The following is a 21,717-nucleotide window of genomic DNA, read 5'->3' as shown; positions in this document are numbered from 1 at the left end:
GCACACTGCCATTGCAGCTTGTGTGTGATGGTGGGGAGAACACGCAAAGTCGACATGGCACTCCTCTCAGGGAGCCATGTCCACAAACCACTGCCTGTGACATAGGTAAGTCACCCCTCTAGTAGGCCTTGCAGCCCCAAGGCAGGGTACACTATACCACAAGTGAGGATATAGATGCATGAGCAATATGCCCCTACAGTGACTGAGTCCATTCTTAGAATTGTAAGTGCAGTGTGGCCATACTAAGTATATGGGCTGGGAGTTTGTCATTACGAACTCCAGAGCTCCATAATGGCTTCACTGAAAAATGATAAGTTTGGTATCACACTTCCCAGCACAATCAACCCACACTGCCAGTGTTGGATTTTTTGAAAAATGAACTCAGAGGGCATCTTAGAGATGTCTCCTGCATGTTAGCTGAACTCCTAGTGCAGGACTGACCAGTTTGTGCCAGCCTGCCACTTCCAGATGAGTTTCTGACCACGTGGGGTGAGAGCCTTGTGCTCTCTGTGTCCAGAAACAAAGCCTGCACTGGGTAAAAGGTGCTTCACACCTCCCCCTGCAGGAACTGTAGCACCTGGCGGTGAGCCTCAAAGGCTCAGGCCTCTTGTTACAGTGCCCCAAAGCACTCCAGCTAGTGGAGTTGCCGGAACCCCAGACAAAGCTCCACTTTTAGCTGCAAGTCCGATGGGAAAATTAGGGAAAACAAGGAAGAGTGACCACCTCAGCTGGGACCACCCCTAAGGTGTCCAGAGCTGAGGTGACCCCCCCCCATGCAAAATCCAGGTGGCCCAACAGATTAGAGCTGGTCCCCAGGTGATCCTGAGCAAGTGCCCACCCCGTTTGACGCCTTCTGTCCAACACAGTGATGCCTGCAACCAGAATCTGGAGGGCTCCCCTGACCGCAACGGAACCGAACTAACATTCCCGATGGAGTACCCCTGCACCCGCAGAACCCTGGCCTTGGGGAATCCGACCTTCTGTGCAGGAACTTCCAAGCAGGTGGCCCACCTCATTATCCAGACAATGGTTTCCTGGAACTGACCCGCTGGACTTCACCTGCAGTATCTTTTTGACCACTGGGGAACCCCTATCGGAAAGCATTGGGAGCCTAAAGCTATGTTTGCACCCTGCACCCGGCTGCCCCTGCAACGCTAAGGGTGTGTGGTTGGTGCTGACCTGTGGCACTTCTCCCCGTGTGCTCCCCCAAACCCCCCATATCTGCCCTTCGAAGACGTGAGTACTTACCTGCAAGCAGGCCTGAATCTTAGTGTCCCAGTCCCCATAGGAACCCATGTTAAATCGACCTCTGCACCCGACCGGCCCTGTGTTGTTGGTAGTGGGTGTTTGGGGTTAACTTGAACCCCAACCTGTGGACATCCTAAGCCCCGGAGACTGGAACTGTAAGTCTTGTACTTACCTCAAAACTGTGCTAACCCCCCCCCCCCCAAACTGTTTCTGAAAATTGCACTGTCAACTTTTATAACAGATATTTGCTATTTTCTTAAAAAGTGTATAAATTGCCAATTTGAAACAAAGTGGTATTGATACATATGTTGGATATTTACTTGCAAATGTACTTACCTGCAGCAGCTGGAATCTTGTGGTTCTAGAAATAAAGCAACAAAATACATTCTTTGCACTATAAAAACCATTGGCCTGGACTTAATCATTGAGTGTGTGCTTCATTTATTGCCTGTGTGTGTAGAACAAATGTTTTGCACTACCCTCTGATAAGCCGAACTGCTCGACCACACTGCCACAAAAGTGAGGATTAGTATTATCTACTTTAGCCCCTGTTAAGCCTCTGGGGAACCCCTGGACTCTCTGCACACTATGGGCTTTAATATGAATGACCCTGGTGGTCTTCTGACCACCAGGGTGTAGGAAAGTACCCTCTTTTGCCATGGGTAGCCCCATTTTCTGCCTGATGTCAGTGTGCTTGACTGTGTTCACTGGGATCCTGCTAACCAGGACCCCTGTGATTATGCTTTTTCTCCTCTAAATATTGTTGTTGCATACTGGTAACCCAATATTTTACCCAAAATTGGCATACTGTGCCCCCTTATAAGTCCCTAGTATATGATACTTAGGTACCCAGGGCATTGTGGTTCCAGGGGATCCCTATGGGCTGCAGCATATTCATAGGGAGCCCTTGCAAAAGCTTCTGCAAGACTGCCATTGCAGCCTTCGTGAAAAGGTGCATGCACCCTTTCACTGTCATTTACACTGCACCAGGGCACTTAGAAGTCACTCCTATAGCAGGCCCTCCAGCCCTGAGGGAAGGGTACAGACTACCTGTTTGTGAGGACACCCCAGTTAGCAGAGGTGCCCCCACGACCTTCAGGAGCATTTTCCCAGACTTCGTGATTGCGGGGACACCATTCTACATGTTTACTGGACATTGATCACTACCTATGTCCAGCTACATAACGGTAACTCCGAACATACGCACGTTTGGTGTCAAACATGTTGGAATCATACTGTAGGAAGGTAGCCTCTTTCTAGCCTTGTTACCCCCACTTTTGCCCTGTTTGTGAGTATATGTCAGGGTGTTTTTGCCATCTCACTGGGATCCTGCTAGCCAGGGCCCATTGCTCATAGTAAAAACCCTATGTTGTCAGTGTGTTTGATATGTGTCACTGGGATCCTGCTAGCCAGGACCCCAGTGCTCATACGTTTGTGGCCCATATGTGTTCCCTGTGTGGTGCCTAACTGTATCACTGAGGCTCTGCTAACCAGAACCTCAGTGTTTATGCTCTCTCTGCTTTTAAAATTGTCACTGCAGGCTAGTGACTCATTTTACCAATTCTGTTTGGCACACTGGAACACCCTTATGATTCCCTAGAATATGGTACCTAAGTACCCAGGGTATTGGGGTTCCAGGAGATCCCTATGGTCTGCAGCATTTCTTTTGCCACCCATAGGGAGCTCAGACAATTCATACACAGGACTGCCACTGCAGCCTGAGTGAAATAACGTCCATGTTATTTCACAGCCATTTTACACTGCACTTAAGTAACTTATAAGTCACCTATATGTCTAACCCTCATTTGGTGAAGGTTAGGTGCAAAGTTACTTAGTGTGTGAACACCCTGGCATGAGCCAAGGTGCCCCCACATTGTTCAGGGCAAATTCCCCAGACTTTGTGAGTGCGGGGACACCATTACACGTGTGCACTACATATAGGTCAATACCTATATGTGGCGTCACAATGGTAACTCCGAACATAGCCATGTAACATGTCTAGGATCATGGAATTTGCACCCCAATACCATTCTGGTATTGGGGGGACAATTCCATGCATCCCCGGGTCTCCAGCATAGAGCCCGGGTACTGCCAAACTAACTTTCCGGGGTTGTCTCTGCAGCTACCGCTGCTGCCAACCCCTCAGACAGGCTTCTGGGGCATGGGCAGCCCAGTCCCAGGAAGGCAGAACAAAGGATTTCCTGTGAGAGAGGGTGTTAAACCCTCTCCCTTTTGAAATAGGTGTGAAGGGCCTGGGAGGAGTAGCCTCTTCTGGCCTCTGGAAATGCTTTGAAGGGCACAGATGGTGCCCTCCTTGCATAAGCCAGTCTAAACCGGTTCAGGGACCCCCCCAACCCTGCTCTGGTGCAAAACTGGACAAAGGAAAGGGGAGTGACCACTCCCCTGACCAGCATCTCCCAGGAGAGGTGCCCAGAGCTCCTCCAGTGTGTCCCAGACCAGACCTCCGCCATCTTGGATGCAGAGGTGTGAGGGCACAATGGACAGCTCTGAGTGGTCAGTGCCAGCAGGTGACATCAGAGACCCCTCCTGATAGGGGCTTACCTTTCTCTATAGCCAATCCTCCTCTGTGGGCTATTTAGGGTCTCTCCTGTGGGTATCTCACCAGATAACGAATGCAAGAGCTCACCAGAGTTCCTCTGCACTTCCCTCTTCGACTTCTGCCAAGGATCGACCGCTGACTGCTCCAGGATGCCTGCATAACCGCAACAAAGTAGCAAGAAGACTACCAGCAACATTGTAGCACCTCATCCTGCCGGGTTTCTCGACTGTTTCCTGGTGGTGCATGCTCTGAGGGCTGTCTGCCTTCACCCTGCACTGGAAGCCAAGAAGAAATCTCCCTTGGGTCGACGGAATCTTACCTCTGCTAACACAGGCACCAAACTTCTGCATCACTGGTCCTCTGGGTCCCCTCTCATCCTGACGAGCGTGGTCCCTGGAACACCGGAGCTGGGTCCAAGTGTCTTCGACAGTCCAGTGGCCCTTCTGTCCAAATTTGGTGGAGGTAACTCCTTGCCTCCCCACACCAGACAGTAATCCTCTGTACTGCGTGAACTGCAGCTGCCCGGGCTCTGTGCCCTTTTACAAGACTTCCTTTGTGCACAGCCTAGCCCGTGTCCCCAGCACTCCGTCCTGCATTGCCCAACTCGCTGAGTTGGACTCCGGCATCGTGGAACCCTCTTTGTTGCTCTGAGTTGACCGTCATCCTCAGATCTTCTAAGTGCCTGTTCAGGTACTTCTGTGGGTGCTGCCTGCTAATGCATGGGCTCTCCGTGTTGCTGAGCGTCCCCTCTGTCTCCTCCTCCAAGAGGCGACCTCCTGGTCTTTCCTGGGCCCTGGCAGCACCCAAAATCCTCAACTGCTACTCTTACAGCTAGCAAGGCTTGTTTGCAGTCTTTCTGCGTGGAAACAACTCTGCATCCTCCAGCACACCATGGGACATCTTCTGACCAAAGGAGAGGTTTCTGGCGCCTTCCCTTGTTGCAGAATCTTTGGCTTCTTCCAGCCCTTTTTCACCTTCATCCGGGGTTCAGTGGGCTCCTGCCCCCCCCTGGACACTTGGTGACTCTTGGACTTGGTCCCCTTCCTTTGCGGGTCCTCAGGTCCAGGAATCCGTCTTCAGTGTTTTGCAGTCAGTTGTTATCCTTGCAGAATCCTCTATCTCGACTTTACTGTCCTACTGGGCTAGTAGGGTAACTTTACTCCTACTTTTCAGGGTCTCGGTGGGGTATCTTGGACACCCTTAGTGCTTTCTTACACTCCCAGCAACCCTCTACACACTACACTAGGCCTGGTGTTCATTCGTGGTTCGCATTCCACTTTTGGAGTATATGGTTTGTGTTGCCCCTAAGCCTATTTCTCCCTATTGCATTCTATTGTGATACTACATTGTTTGCACTCCTTTTCTAACTTTTACTTACCTGATTTTGGTTTGTGTGTGTATATTTTGTGTATATTACTTACCTCCTAAGGGAGTATATCCTCTGAGATACTTTTGGCATATTTTCACTAAAATAAAGTTCCTTTATTTTTAGTAACTCTGAGTATTGTGTTTTGTTATGATATAGTGCTTTATGATATAAGTGGTATAGTAGGAGCTTTGCATGTCTCCTAGTTCAGCCTAAACTGCTCTGCTATAGCTACCTCTATCAGCCTAATCTGCGAGAACACCTCTAATCTACTAATAAGGGATAACTGGACCTGCCACATGGTGTGAGTACCACAAGGTACCCACAATAAGCCAGGCCAGCCTCCTACATTGCTGGTGCAGCAGTGGGATAAGTACTTGTAACTGCTTTACCACTTTGTCATTTGGTGCTTTTCATGAGAAGAACTTGTACCAAATATTTCAATATATACACATTGAATCAAACAGTTTAACTGCCCTTCTCTAACACTTTCTAAAAAGTTTCTGAAAAGTTCAGAAAACTTTTTAAAGTTTTCAAAAAAGTTTGAAAAAGTTTGTCTCTCTGTCCTAAACCTTTTCTATCATGTCTGCAGTAGAGCTCACTCCCAAAATTGTTCCGGCAACCTATGAGAATTTAAACTTTAAAAGTTTGAGGGGTCTCTGTATAGAAAGAGGTTTAAGCATTGGCAAGAATCCTACCAAAGACTTTCTGTTTAACCTTCTCCTAGAGAGTGACCAGAACCAGTCTGGCCCATCCCAGGAACAGGAGGTTGGAGGGGAAGGTGCCCAGTCAGACTCAGAGAAGTTCCCTGAAGAGACTGGGGAAGGTTCTTCCAAAGACCTGCCACCTAGCAGGCCACCTAGTGACACTGGTAGTGGGAAGGGGTCACACATTAGTAGGGCACCTTTCAATCCTAGAGGCCAGGTTACTAGGGTCCAGCCAGTTAGGGACAGATTTCTCTCTGCCAATTCCCATATTTCCTCAGTATCTCACAATCCCAAGCCTCCCACCCTGAGGATAACTTAATGGAAAGGGAACTCAGAAAGCTGAGGTTGGAAGAGGCCAGGCTGAAGCTTAAACAGCAGCAGCTGGCCTTAGACAGGGAATCTCTGGATGTAGAGAGGGAAAGGCAGAGATTGGGGTTAGTTCCCCATGGTGGCAGCAGCAATGTTTTTGATAGCAATCCTGTTAGAGAGCAAGATTCCAGAAACCTGCATAAAATAGTTCCCCCTTACAAGGACGGGGATGACATTAACAAGTGGTTTGCTGCACTTGAGAGGGCCTGTATGGTACAGTTGGAACCTCAAAGGCAGTGGGCTGCTATCCTGTGGCTATCTTTCACTGGTAAGGGTAGGGATAGGCTCCTTACTGTCAGAGAAAGTGATGCTAACAACTACAAAGTTTTGAAGGATGCACTCTTGGATGGATTTGGCTTAACCACTGAACAATACAGGATTAAGTTCAGATACACGAGAAAAGAGTCCTCTGAAGACTGGACAGACTTTGTAGACTGTTCGGTGAAGGCCCTGGAGGGGGTTGGTTACATGGCAGTAAGTGACTGACTATGAAAGCCTGTATAATCTAATCCTGAGAGAGCATATTTTGAACAATTGTGTGTCTGGTTCTTGCACCAGTACTTGGTAGACTCAGATCTGACCTCTCCCCAAAAATTGGGAAAGAAGGCAGACAAATGGGTCAGAACAAGAGTGAACAGAAAAATTCATACATGAGGTGACAAGGATGGCAAGAAGAAAGATGGTGAGAAATCTCAGGATAAGCATGGGGATAAGGGTAAAACTAAAGATCCTTCTTCAAATCCTAAACACTCTTCAGGGGGTGGGGATAAGTCATCTTCTTCCTCTTCTTCACAACCCACACACATTCAAAAGCCTTGGTGCTATGTGTGTATAAATAAAGGTCATTGGCAAGGGGATAAGTCCTGTCCAGGTAAACCCCCTGAGCCAACCACCACTAATACATCAAACTCTAGTGCCCCTAGCAGTATCGGTAGTAGTGGTTGGTCTGCTGGCAACAGTCAAAATAAGGGTGTAGTTGGGTTCACTTATGGGTCCATCATGGGACTGACTAATCCAGTTTCTAAGACAGTTTCTGTCACACCTGGTGGCATTGGCCTTGCACACTGGCTGCTTGTCCCCTTACAATGGATAAGTACAGGCAGACAGTTTCAATAAATGGTGTTGAGGCTCAGGTCTATAGGCACACAGGTGCCAGTATCACATTGGTGACTGAAAACCTAGTGTCTCCTGAACCGCACATCATTGGACAACAGTACAAGATTATTGATGTCCATAACTCCACTATGGGCCATATGTACGAAAGCTTTTTCCCATAGACACAGAATGGGTAAAATCCTTTCGTACATCTGGCCCTAAGTTCCTTCCCTTAGCTATAATTCAGTTTAGTTGGAGTGGAGTTACTGGCCCTAAGCAGGTTCCAGCATCACCTAGCTTACCTGCAGACTGTCTCTTAGGTAATGACCTAGAGGCCTCAGGTTGGGCTGAGGAAGAGTTTAATACCCATGCAGCCATGCTGGGTATCCCTGAGGAATTGCTTCCTCTCATTTCAGCTGAAATGAAAAAGCAAAGGAGAGAAAAAGGTCTGAAAACTCAGGATCCTTCTCCAACAACAGGTGAAAAGGGCATCAAAGTATCCCCTACCCACCCTGCCATTCAGGATACCATTCCTGTGGTAGGAAAAACCTCTCCTGGGGTGGCACCTGTACCAAGGGAACCACCAGCTGGCACAGCTGTACTCCCTGAGGTGGAAGAACCTCTCTGTGGGATAACTAATATTGGTGAGAAAATGTGCACCATTTTAGTTAACATGGAGCATCCCTCCAACCCTCCCAGAGAAACTTTAGTGCAGCAACCCTGCACTGCCTCACAACACTTAGGACAGCAGCCCTGCTTTATTGTGGAGCTCATAGGGAGCTCATAGAACAGCATCCCTGCCCTGCTCCAACTCAAGAGAAACAGCAACCCTGTTCTCTCTTACAGCCATATGGACAAAGTTTTTGCCCAGCTATTGCTTAACTAAGACAGCATCCCTGTCTGGCATTCTCATCCTTTGATATAGGTCCAGTGGACAATTCCCACTGCTCTAAACTAAAACATACTAATAGGAACTCTGAAAATATAACTTCACATTGCTAGCTAGCTAAAAAACTTCAAACAGGGTGGTTTACATCCCCACAGGGAAGTAACCATATAGTGGATGAAAAAGGGAGTAACCAATTGTAGGAGGCTGGCCTGGCTTATAGTGGGTACCTTGTGGTACTTACACCCTGTGCCAGGTCCATTTATCCCTTATTAGTAGAATAGAGCTGTTTCTAGCATCTTAGGCTGATAGAAGGTAGCTATGGCAAAGCAGCTTAGGCTTAACTAGGAGACATGCAAAGCTCCTACTATACCACTTATATCATGTAGCACAATATCACAAGAAAACACAATACTCAGAGTTACTAAAAATAAAGGTTCTTTATTTTAGTGACAATATGCCAAAAGTATCTCAGAGAATACCCTCATTTAGGAGGTAAGTAATGTACACAAGTTATACGTACACAAACCCAAAACAGTTAAGTAACAGTAAGAAAAGTAGTGCAAACAATGTAGAATCACAATAGGATGCAATAGGTAGACATAGGTCTAGGGGCAACACAATCCATATACTCCAAAAGTGAAATGCGAATCACAAATGGACCCCAGACCTATGGGAGATTGTAGAGGGTCACTGGGACTATGAGAAAACAGTAAGGGTGTCCAGAATACCCCACCCCAAGACCCTGAAAAGTAGGAGTAAAGTTACCCTACTACCCCAGAAAAACACAAAAGTCGTGATAGGGGATTCTGCAAGAACCACAAGCACCAGCAAGACACTGAAGACGGATTCCTGGACCTGAGGACCTGTAAAGGAAGGGGACAAAGTCCAAAAGTCACGAAAGTGTCCGGTGGGGCAGGAGCCCAGAAAACCCTGGGTGAAGGTGCAAAAAGGCTGCATCTGGGTAGAAGAAGCCGAAGATTCTGCAATAATGAAAAGGGCTAGGAACTTCTCCTTTGGATGAAAGATGTCCCACGGCGTGCTGGAGGTTGCAGAAGTGTTTTCAGGCAGAAATACCGCAAACAAGCCTTGCTAGCTGCAAGAGTCGTGGTGGAGGATTTTGGGTGCTGCTGGGGACCAGGAAGTACCAGGATGTGGCCTCTTGGAGGAGGAGACAGGGGAGGTGCTCAGCAACTCAGAGAGACCCGCAGAAGCAGTCAGCACCCACAGAAGTACTGGATCAGGCACTTAGAAGATCTGTGAACTCAGAGTCACAAAAGGAGGGTCTCACGGCGTCGGAGCCTGTAGGAAAGTACCATCTTGCCTGGCATGTTACCCCCAGATTTCACTGTATATATGTTGTTTTAGTCTATGTGTCACTGGGACCCTGCCAGGCATGGCCCCAGTGCTCATAAGTATGTGCCCTGTATGTGTTCCCTGTGTGATGCCTAACTGTCTCACTGAGGCTCTGCTAACCAGAACCTCAGTGGTTATGCGCTCTCTGCTTTCCAAATTTGTCACTAACAGGCTAGTGACTAAACGTACTAATTCACATTGGCATACTGGTACACCCATATAATTCCCTAGTATATGGTACTGAGGTACCCAGGGTATTGGGGTTCCAGGAGATCCCTATGGGCTGCAGCATTTCATTTGCCACCCATAGGGAGCTCAGACAATTTGTACACAGGACTGGCACTGCAGCCTGAGTGAAATAACATCCACGTTATTTCACAGCCATTTTACACTGCACTTAAGTAACTTATAAGTCACCTATATGTCTAACCCTCACTTGGTGAAGGTTAGGTGCAAAGTTACTTAGTGTGTGGGCACCCTGGCACGAGCCAAGATGCCCCCACATTGTTCAGGGCAAAAGTCCCCAGACTTTGTGAGTGCGGGGACACCATTACACGCGTGCAGTACATATAGGTCAATTCCTATATGTGGCGTCACAATGGTAACTCCGAACATGGCCATGTAACATGTCTAGGATCATGGAATTGTCACCCCAATACCATTGTGGTATTGGGGGACAATTCCATGCATCCCCGGGTCTCCAGCATAGAGCCGGGGTACTGCCAAACTAACTTTCCAGGGTTTTCTCTGCAGCTACTGCTGCTGCCAACCCCTCAGACAGGTTTCTGCCCCCTTGGGGCCAGGGAAGCCCAGTCCCAGGAAGGCAGAACAAAGGATTTCCTCTGAGCGAGGGTGTTACACCCTCTCCCTTTGCAAATAGGTGTGAAGGGCCTGGGAGGAGTAGCCTCTCCTGGCATCTGGAAATGCTTTGAAAGGCACAGATGGTGCCCTCCTTGCATAAGCCAGTCTACACCGGTTCAGAGACCCCCGCAGCCCTGCTCTGGCATGAAACTGGACAAAGGAAAGAGGAGTGACCACTCCCCTGACCAGCACCTCCCAGGGGAGGTTCCCAGAGCTCCTCCAGTGTGTCCCAGACCTCTGCCAACTTGGATGCAGAGGTCTGAGGGCACAATGGACAGCTCTGAGTGGCCAGTGCCAGCAGGCTTACCTTTCTCTATAGCCAATCCTCCTCTGTGGGCTATTTAGGGTCTCTCACCAGATAACGAATGCAAGAGCTCACCAGAGTTCCTCTGCACTTACCTCTTCGACTTCTGCCAAGGATCAGCTGCTGACTGCTCCAGGACGCCTGCATAACCGCAACAAAGTAGCAAGAAGACTACCAGCAACATTGTAGTGCCTCATCCTGCCGGCTTTCTCGACTGTTTCCCGGTGGTGCATGCTCTGAGGGCTGTCTGCCTTCACCCTGCACTGGAAGCCAAGAAGAAATCTCCAGTGGGTCGACGGAATATTCCCCCTGCTAACGCAGGCACCAAACTCTGCATCAATGATCCTCTGGGTCCCCTCTCATCCTGAAGAGCGTGGTCCCTGGAACACAGGAGCTGGGTCCAAGTGTCTTCGACAGTCCAGTGGCCCTTCTGTCCAAATTTGGTGGAGGTAAGTCCTTGCCACACCACACAGTAATTGTGTGTACTGCTTGAACTGCAGCTGCCCGGGCTTCTATGCACTTTTGCAAGACTTCCTTTGTGCACAGCCTAGCCCAGGTCCCCAGCACTCCATCCATCATTGCCCAACTCGCTGAGTTGGACTGCGGCGTCGTGGGGCCCTCTTTTGTGACTCTGAGTCGACCATCATCCTCAGATCTTCTAAGTGCCTGTTCAGGTGCTTCTGCGGATGCTGCCTGCTTCTGCATGGGCTCTCTGTGTTGCTGAGCAACCCCTCTGTGACCTCCTCCAAAGGGCGACCTGCTGGTCCTTCCTGGCCCCTGACAGCACCCAAAATCCTTAACCGCGACTCTTGCATCTAGCAAGGCTTGTTTGCTGTCTTTCTGCGTGGAAATAACTCTGCCTCCTCCAGCACGTCGTGGGACATCTTTTGACCAAAGTAGAAGTTCCTGGCACCTTCCGTTGTTGCAGAATCTTCAACTTCTTCCACCCGGAGGCAGCCCTTTTGCACCTTCATCTGGGGTTTAGTGGGCTACCGCCACCCCTGGACACTTGCGTGACTCTTGGACTTGGTCACCTTCCTTTGCAGGTCCTCTGCTCCAGGAATCCGTCTTCAGTGCTTTGCAGTCAGTTGTTGTCTTTGCAGAATCCCCTATCTCGACTTTACTGTCTTACTGGGGTAGTAGGGTAACTTTACTCATACTTTTCAGTGTCTTGGGGTGGGGTATCTTGGACACCCTTAGTGTTTTCTTACACTCCCAGTGACCCTCTACACACTACACTAGGCCTGGGGTCCATTCGTGGTTCGCATTCCACTTTTGGAGTATATGGTTTGTGTTGTCCCTAGGCTTATTTCTCCCTATTGCATTCTATTGGGATTCTACATTGTTTGCACTACTTTTCTAACTGTTACTTACCTGGTTTTGGTTTTTGTGTGTATATTTTCTGTATATTACTTACCTCCTAAGGGAGTATATCCTCTGAGATACTTTTGCATATTGTCACTAAAATAACGTACTTTTCTTTTTAGTAACTCTGAGTATTGTGTTTTCTTATGATATAGTGCTATATGATATAAGTGGTATAGTAGGAGCTTTGTATGTCTCCTAGTTCAGCCTAAGCTGCTCTGCTATAGCTACCTCTATCAGCCTAAGCTGCTAGAACACCCCTAATCTACTAATAAGGGATAACTGGACCTGGCACAAGGTGTAAGTACCACAAGGTACCCACTATAAGCCAGGCCAGCCTCCTACACATACCCCAGGGCTTTTGCAAGCATTGGTTGTATGATTCCATGCACTCTGGTGGCTCCTTAGAGGACCCCCAGTACTGCCATTCCAGTCTTCTGAGGTTTTCCAGGGAGCCCCAGCTGGTGCCACTTCTCAGACAGGTTTCTGTCCTCCTGTTGATTGAGCAGCTCAAGCCCAAGAAGGCAGAAGAAAAGATTTCCTTTGGGAGAGGGGTGTTAAACCCTCTCCCTTTGGAAATAGGTGTTACAGGCTTTGGAGGACTGGCCTTCCCAAGCCACCGGTATGCTTTGAAGATCACATTTGGTGCCCTCCTTGCATAAACTGGTTTGCATCAGTCCAAGGACACCCGGTCCCTGCTCTGGTGCAAATCTGGACAAAAGAAAGTGGAGTGACCACTCAGTTGTCCATCATCATCCCATGGGTGGTGCCCAGAGCTCCTCCAGGTGGCTCCTTGATTCTGCCATCTTGAATCCAAAGTGGGCAGAGGTCCCCAGGAGCATCTGAATGACCAGGGCAGGAAGGTGACGTCACAGCCCCCTCCTGCTATGTGACCAATCCCCCTTTCTAGGCTATTTAGCACCTGTCTCCAGGGTGGGTCCTCCGATTCGACATGCAAGATTCCTCTGCATTGTTTACTTCATCTTCTGGCCACCGGGACTGCAACTGGACCCTCCAGGAATTGACAATCTGCAACTCCAGCGATGACTCCGCTTTGCAACATTGTTTCTCTGGCTTCTTCCAGCAACTGCAACATTTCCCTGGCTGTGCATCCTCTAAGGGCGACGAGTCTTCAGCTTGCACAAAAAGCAAGAAGGAATCTCCCTTGGAGTGAAGGAGTCACTCCTGTGCATCCAGCAGGCACAAAATATAACAATGTCTGGCTGTGTGGATCTTCTTTCTTGCAAAACTGCATTAATCCTGCATCACAAGTGGTGGTCTGGAGTGGTCCCCTTGGTCCTTTATACCAGTTGTCCAATTTGGGAGACGGTAAGCCCTTGCCTCTCCTTGCAGGACAATATCCCTGTGCATCATGACTTTTGCAGCTACCCAGGCTTGTTGGCTTTTCTTCCATGGGATCTTCAGGCTTCGTGTAGCCCCGGCCTCCAGCACTCTTCCCTGTAAAGCACAGTTCTCCTCTCCAGGTGTGCTGAGTGGGCCTCACTGCAACTCCTGTGCCTGCTGCCAGTGAGTTGCCTGTGGGGGCTGCCTCCTCGTCTTCTCACCCTCCTCACTGCTGAGGGTCACCTGGGACTCCCTTCCTTGGGTTAGGTCTCCCTGGATCTTCCTGGTCCCTGGCAGCTCTGCAAATCTTCATCTGTGACTCTTTCCTTTGCCAAGGCCTGTTGGTAGTTTTTCCACACCACTGATCATCTGCAACTCTTCTTCTGTCGTAGGACATTGGCTGCACCACTTCTGGGACTCCTCTCCAGCTCCAGTGCTGCACAGCTGACTCTTTGTCTTCACCGTTGACATGGTCCTGCTTCTCCAGAAGGGTGGGTAGTGGCTCCTGCACCAACCAGACACTCCAACTCGAACTGGACTTGGTCCCCTTCATTTGCAGGTCCTCTTCTGTCAGGATCCACCTTTGGTTTCTTCCAGTCTTGCTTGGGTCTTGTACAGTCCTTTTCCAAAATTAACCTGTGAGCTTAGGGGAAAACCAGGTACTTACTTCTTCTCTCCTGGTCACTGGGGGACACCCTAGTACACCCTGGTACTTAACGTTTGGGGTTCCTAGTTCCTCCAGCTCCCCTCTACAGATTCCGCTTCCTTGGGTGGGGAACTGGCTTTCGCATTCCACTTAGTATATGGTTTGGACTTCCCCTAGGGTCTCCATTTTATTCTGCTATTTCACTGTTTTCTATTGTTTCCTATGCCAATTCCTGACCACTAATGTGTATATATTAGTGTGTTTGCTCACCTTCTAGTGGAGTATTGCCTATATAGTATTTTATTATTTGTGTTACCATAGTAAAGTACCTTTATTTTTGTAACACTGTGTGGTTCTTTCATGTGTGTAAGTGCTGTGTGACTATAGTGGTATTGCATAATCTTTGCATGTCCCCTTGATAAGTCTTGGCTGCTCATTCACAGCTACCGCTAGAGAGCCCTGGCTTCCTAGGCACTGTCTACACCTCACTAATAGGAGATACCTGGACCCGGTATAAGGCGATAACACCATAGGTGCTCACCACACACCAGGCCAGCTTCCTATAGGTGCCATGCAGAGATTTATGTGTGGATTGTGAAACAATTTTTCAAATCTATATTTATTGAGTTTCTTTCCAGTTATTCAATAAAGTACAAAACAAATCAAAAGTGGCAGCATACATTAATACATTTGAATGTGAGTACCAGCCTGTTCACATTGCACATTTTTCTTCGACCACTAGTTTGTGCTGCCTATGTATGACTCACCCAAGTTATTGATTACATTGTACACAATTCATACTATTTGATTTGGTGTTAGCCATGCATGAAACTGTTCATTGTGGCCTCCAATCAGGGGACTTTATTATGTTTCTGGAAAGGGCCTTTCAAACTTCGAGGTAATCTTGCAGGTTTTCATCTCACCTAGACGGATTCGTTCATATTTCCTCTGCTAAAGTCCATTCAGTTACATTTTCTATCCACTATTCTACTGAGTGTGATACAATTCAACCTCCTGCAATTGTGACCATCACTGAACCACCTATTTGCTGGTGCAAGCTGTGCTGACCTGTTTTTATAGGGTCAAATGAAGACTGGACCTTTATAATTAAAAATTCAAATGCGGATTTAATTTCCAACATTGGAAGCCTTCTTGGAGGGGAACTCTCCTGAGCTTAGGGTCAACTGAGAGAAGAGGGTATCTTACTAACGGAAACAGTTGTAAAATGATGGTTAGATAGTGGACTCCCAAAATAAGAGCCCCTTGGATGATCTGAGTGAGCTTCCATTTACAGGTCTGTCAGTTCTAAAGGTAATGCTTTGATAGATAGTAAAGGCAGAAGGGAGTTTTCGTTTGCTATTGGGTTAGAGTTGGAGGGGAAGGAGCCTGGAGAGATCAGAAGAGGAAGCTGAAGTTTTCCATAGCAGGTGATGTACTCAAAGATGGTGGTATCATCTTGAAACTGCACTTTGCCTGAGATCTAATAAGATACTGTAATAGATGTCCAAATCAGTACTGCAATCTGACCAGTGAATGTCTTTCCAGCCTAGCCAGTATCCACTTTATATAATGTGGCTTAAGATGGTACTGGTACCAGTAATCGATGAGACAGATCCCCTTGTTAATTCACAGAAATATATTCACTCAGTGAAAAGTGACAAAACGTACTTAGTCTAGAAATAGGTACGATTATTAACTACATTTTGTAATAAATAAAACCCACCTCGTCTTGGGGAATTCTTCTTTTGTGTATGACTATATTCTGTGTTTTTCTTGTCAATATTTGTAGACCACCCTAAAAATAAATCAATAATCATCATTGTACTGTTTGTCTTCTTCCAATCGGTGTCCCAGGTTAGTGAGTTATACTTTTTTAAATCTAAAAACATTTTTTTTTAAACAAAAATGTGATTCACATAGTGGCAAACATTGCTTTCATTTGATATACACGAAGAGAAAGCAATTTATTTGTAAAATAGTTTACACAAAAATTTCAGTGACAAACGACTATTTCATAGTTCGCAAACTGTGAATATATTTAGAAATACAAAATATGTGAAGCTAAAATGACACCAAAGTATATTGCCTAGCACATGTAGTAACATGCTACGAAGTATCTTCAAGATAATGTAGAAAGAGCATGACATTAGTAAAGCTACTAATTGCTGTATGAATACTTGGCTTCTGTGATAACATATTTAAAACAGGTTTATATAATGCCTTTCAGAGTCAGGCAATTGAGCAATTATACACAGCAGTTGTTTAGATGCATCTGTAAACTGTTCATATCACAAGGGATGGCATTGTGCAAATACCGCAAATAAATAAATAAACAGTAATCTGATGTTTTGACTTCAACACTGGACTAGGTCCAGCGTTGAAGGCATGCCTCTTTCTTTCTAACATTATCTTTCACCTTCTTATTCATACAGTATACATTTTCTCCTTGTGGAGGGTAGGTGGGAATTAGATCTAGGTTGCTTTGACTTTCTACTTTCTGCAATTTGAATTTTGTATTTTTAACAACAAAGGATCAACTCTTAGGCACCGGTCCCCGGTGTGGATCTTAATACAATATTTTTCCCCTGCTCATGGCAATAAGACGGAGGGTGTCAGCTGGAGGTTCCATGGGAAAACATAGAAGAGAAAATGCCTAGGTAAGGGTTTATGGTCTTTTTAAGAGAACAAAGCAAGATATAAGGTAATGTTCATCCATCAGGACGTCAACTACAGTGAGCCACCTTAACACCGACCCTGAGTTCCATCCTTCACCACTGTGAGAAACATCATTACCACAACTAGAGCACTTGTTGATACAAGTTTATTGTACCAAGACTCCCATTTTCTTAGACACCCAGTGAATGCATGCGTAAAAAGTCTCAATCTCATTTGCAGAAGTCCATCATCAAACACCAGCCTCTGAGGTCATCATAATACTCACAACATCAGTGGCCCTCAAAGTGTGACGATTTGTCACCCTCCTGGTCCCTTAGTATTAACAAGTCATAGGACCATTAACCCTTCTTCGTCCCAGCACAGTACCGTACACTCACCCAGCCCAACCATCACTCCTTAAGCCGTATGTTGTCTTCCTGGTAGTTGTCTTGTTGCAAGTTCCCTTCTGAACAGAGGGACGAGCTCGAGAGTGACAGAGTCTGGGCCAGCTTCCCCACTTCAATTGTCCCTCTTCCTGTCCTTTCTGCTTCCTCTGGATAGGTTGTCTAATTGTGACTCCTCCTTTCCTCTCATCTTTTATCTGACCACCTAATAGTTTCTCCCTGCCTGTAACATTTGGTCCTTTTCTTTAACAGGCTTCTCCATCTCCCTCTCTGTCTCTATTTTTCTAATAATATATTTAGCTTAGTGGAATTTGTGTTTTTTTTTTCTATTCAAATACATAGTTTGTATATTAAAATGGTTTTATTCTTCTTTCTTGAGTATAATAAATTATAAGCTGGTTAACGATCCAAGGCAGGCAGTCCTTATACTGACCAATCCTGTTCATTCCCTTTCCTTTTCCTTTTCAGGACCCTGTGAAGAACGCTATCAGTAACAGAACATTTCCTAGACTCTTGCCAAAGTCCTAGATTACAAGTTAAGTCCAATGCTTTCCGACACTCCTTGTTTTTCCATCCTTTTATTTGTTTGGTTACCCTTTCTGATTATTTCTCTGATACACTATGGGATCAGTTATGAATCTTTGTTGGGTCTTCTTTGTGTTTTCACATTCATACTATGTATACATACTATTTCTAGGTTATAATTGCTTGAAATATGTAGTATTTTACTTCCTTGAATGTTAGGGTTTTTGGAAGCTTGACATGTTTTAACATATCTTCATAATTTAAACACATCTGTCATCTATATTAAATAAGCATAATGTCATAGTGAATTTTAAAATCTTGAAAGAAGTATTGTTTATCTATTGCTGGCTAAATATTTTAAGTGTGGTTGGGAGGTTATATCCAGTTTCACTATTGCTAGTGAATACAAAAATTCAATCTTTGCATTTTAAGTCTAAAAATATTTAGAAATGTCTGAATTAGTCAATACATTATACACCAAAGCAGTTAATCATTGTCAACTGGATTATGACACATTTTCTTTCAATATTCCTTCCCAAAAGTCCTACACGTAAAAGGTGACTTGTGTGGACTTGTAACATTATACTATGTGTAGGAAGGTAGCCTCTTTCTAGCTTTGTTACCCCCACTTTTGGCCTGTTTGTGAGTACATGTCAGGGAGTTTTTACTGTCTCACTGGGATCCTGCTAGCCAGGGCCCATTGCTCATAGTGAAAACCCTATGTTGTCAGTATGTTTGATATGTGTCACTGGGATCCTGCTAGCCAGGACCCCAGTGCTCATAAGTTTGTGGCCAATATGTGTTCCCTGTGTGGTGCCTAACTGTATCACTGAGGCTCTGCTAACCAGAACCTCAGTATTTATGCTCTCTCTCTCTGCTTTAAAATTATCACTGCAGGCTAGTGAATAATTTTACCAATTCTCCTTGGCACACTGGAACACCCTTATAATTCCCTTGTATGTGGTACATAGGTACCCAGGGTATTGGGGTTGCAGGAGATCCCTATGGGCTGCAACATTTCTTTTGCCACCCATAGGGAGCTCAGACAATTCTTACACAGGACTGCCACTGCAGCCTGAGTGAAATAACGTCCATGTTATTTCACAGCTATTTTCACTGCACATAAGTGACTTATAAGTCACCTATATGTCTAACCCTCACTTGGTGAAAGTTAGGTGCAAAGTTACTTAGTGTGTGGGCACCCTGGCACTAGCCAAGGTGCCCCCACATTGTTTAGGGCAAATTCCCCGGACTTTGTGAGTGCGGGGACACCATTACACGTGTGTACTACATATAGGTCGTTACCTATATGTAGCGTCACAATAGTAGCTCCAAACATGGCCATGTAACATATCTAGGATCATGGAATTGTCCCCCCAATACCATTCTGGTATTGGGGGGACAATTCCATGCATCCCCGTCTCTAGCACAGAACCCGGGTACTGCCAAACTGCCTTTCTGGGGTTTCCACTGCAGCTGCTGCTGCTTCCAACCCCTCAGGCAGGTTTCTGCCCCCCTGGGGTCTGGGCAGCCCAGTCCCTGGAAGGTAGAACAAAGGATTACCTCTGAGAGAGGGTGTTACACCCTCTCCCTTTGGAAATAGGTGTGAAGGGCTGGGGAGGAGTAGCCTCCCCCAGCCTCTGGAAATGCTTTGATGGGCACAGATGGTGCCCATCTCTGCATAAGCCAGTCTAGACCGGTTCAGGGATCCCCCAGCCCTGCTCTTACGCAAAACTGGACAAAGGAAAGGGGAGTGACCACTCCCCTGACCTGCACCTCCCAGGGGAGGTGCCCAGAGCTCCTCCAGTGTGTCCCAGACCTCTGCCATCTTGGATTCAGAGGTGTTGGGGCACAATGGACAGCTCTGAGTGGCCAGTGCCAGCAGGTGACATCAGAGACCCCTCCTGATAGGTGCTTACCTCTTTCAGTAGCCAAGCCTCCTTTCTCAGTAGCCAAACCTCCTTTTCTGGCTATTTAGGGTCTCTCCGCTGGGCTATTCCTCAGATAACGAATGCAAGAGCTCACCAGAGTTCCTCTGCACTTCCCTCTTCGACTTCTGCCAAGGATCGACCGCTGACTGCTCCAGGACGCCTGCAAAACCGCAACAAAGTAGCAAGACGACTACCAGCAACATTGTAGCGCCTCATCCTGCCGGCTTTTTCAACTGTTTCCTGGTGGCGCATACTCTGAGGGCTGTCTGCCTTCACCCTGCACTGGAAGCCAAGAAGAAATCTCCTGTGGGTCGACGGAATCCTCCCCCTGCGAACGCAGGCACCAAATATCTGCATCGCCTGTCCTCTGGGTCCCCTCTCATCCTGACAAGAGTGGTCCCATGGAACACAGGAGCTTGTTCCAAGTGTCTCCACAGTGCAGTGGCTCTTCTGTCCAAATTTGGTGGAGGTAAGTCCTTGCCTCCCAACGTCAGACAGCAAACCTGTGTACTGTGTGAACTGCAGCTGCTAGGGCTTCTGTGCACTTTTACAAGACTTCTTTAATGCACAGCCTAGCCCAGGTCCCCAGCACTCCGTCCTGCATTGCCCAACTCGCTGAGTTGGACTCCGACGTCGTGGGACCCTCCTTTGTGACTCTGAGTCGACCACTGTCCTCAGTTCATCCAAGTGCCTGTTCTGGTTCTTCTGTGGGTGCTGCCTGCTTCTGCGAGGGCTCCCTGGGTTGCGGAGCACCCCCTCTGTCTCCTCCTCCAAGGGTCGACATCCTGGTCCTTCCTGGTCCTCAGCAGCACCCAAAATCCACAAACGTAACTCTTGCAGCTAGCAAGGCCTGTTTGTGGTATTTCTTCCTGGAAATACTTTTGCAACATTCAGCACGCCGTGGGACATCTTCTGACTAAAGGACAAGTTCCTAGCCCTTTTCGTTGTTGCAGAATCTTTGGCTTCTTCCACCTGGAGGCAGCCCTTTTGCACCTTCATCTGGGGTTTGGTGGGCTCCTGCCCCCCCCTGGACACTTTTGTGACTCTTGGACTTGGTCCACTTCCTTTACAGGTCCCCTGGTCCAGGAATCCGTCTTCAGTGTTTTGCTGGTGCTTGTGGTTCTTGCAGAATCCCCTATCACGAATATTCTGTCTTTCTGGGGTAGTAGGGTAACTTTACTCCTACTTTTCAGGGTCTTGGGGTGGGGTATTTTGCACACCCTTACTGTTTTCATACAGTCCCAGCGACCATCTACACACTACACTAGGCCTGGGGTCCATTCGTGGTTCACATTCAACTTTTGGAGTATATGGTTTGTGTTGCCCCTAGGCCTATGTCTACCTATTGCATCCTATAGTGATTCTACATTGTTTGCACTACTTTTCTTACTGTTACTTACCTGACTTGGGTCTGTGTACACATAATTTGTGTATATTACTTACCTCCTAAGTGAGGGTATCCTCTGAGATACTTTTGGCATATTGTCACTAAAATTAAGGACATTTATTTTTAGTAACTCTGAGTATTGTGGTTTCTTATGATATTGTGCTATATGATATAAGTGGTATAGTAGGAGCTCTGCATGTCTCCTAGTTCAGCCCAAGCTGCTTTGCCATGTCTACCTCTAACAGCCTAAGCTGCTAGAAACACCTCTATTCTACTAATAAGGGATAACTGGACCTGGCACAAAGTGTAAGTACCGCAAGGTACCCACTATAAGCCAGGCCAGCCTCCTACATTGGTGGCAGTGGTGGGTAAGTACTTGTAACCGCTTTACCACTTTGTCATTTGGTGCTTTTCATAAGAAAATATTGTATACCAAATAGTTCAGTATATGTACATGTAGGAAAGTACCATCTTGCCTGGCATGTTACCCCCCATACATATTTCACTGTATATATGTTGTTGTAGTCTATGTGTCACTGGGACCCTGCCAGGCAGACAAATGGGTCAGAACAAGAGTGAACAGAAAAGTTCATACAGGGGGTGAAAAGGATGGCAAGAAGAAGGTGTTGGTGGCACACTGGACTGCTCTGAGTGGCCAGTGCCAGCAGGTGACGTCAGAGGCTCCTCTCTTGGTAGCCAATCCTCCTT

At 47.0% G+C, this 21,717-nt stretch overlaps 1 protein-coding gene across 1 annotated transcript in view; it reads right to left on the bottom strand.

Moving 5' to 3' along the window:
- The window catches only part of LOC138284669 (uncharacterized), a 538,877-nt gene that overhangs the window by 42,758 nt on the left and 474,402 nt on the right, over window positions 1-21,717 (bottom strand). The window contains exon 11 of the mRNA XM_069223737.1: window positions 15,831-15,902. Coding sequence (XP_069079838.1) covers window positions 15,831-15,902 — 72 coding nt within the window. The remainder of the gene's footprint in view (window positions 1-15,830; window positions 15,903-21,717) is intronic.

Source organism: Pleurodeles waltl, chromosome 3_1 (genome assembly GCF_031143425.1).
Source record: "Pleurodeles waltl isolate 20211129_DDA chromosome 3_1, aPleWal1.hap1.20221129, whole genome shotgun sequence".
Lineage (NCBI taxonomy): Eukaryota > Metazoa > Chordata > Amphibia > Caudata > Salamandridae > Pleurodeles > Pleurodeles waltl.
This window is presented reverse-complemented; position numbering and strand designations above follow the sequence as displayed.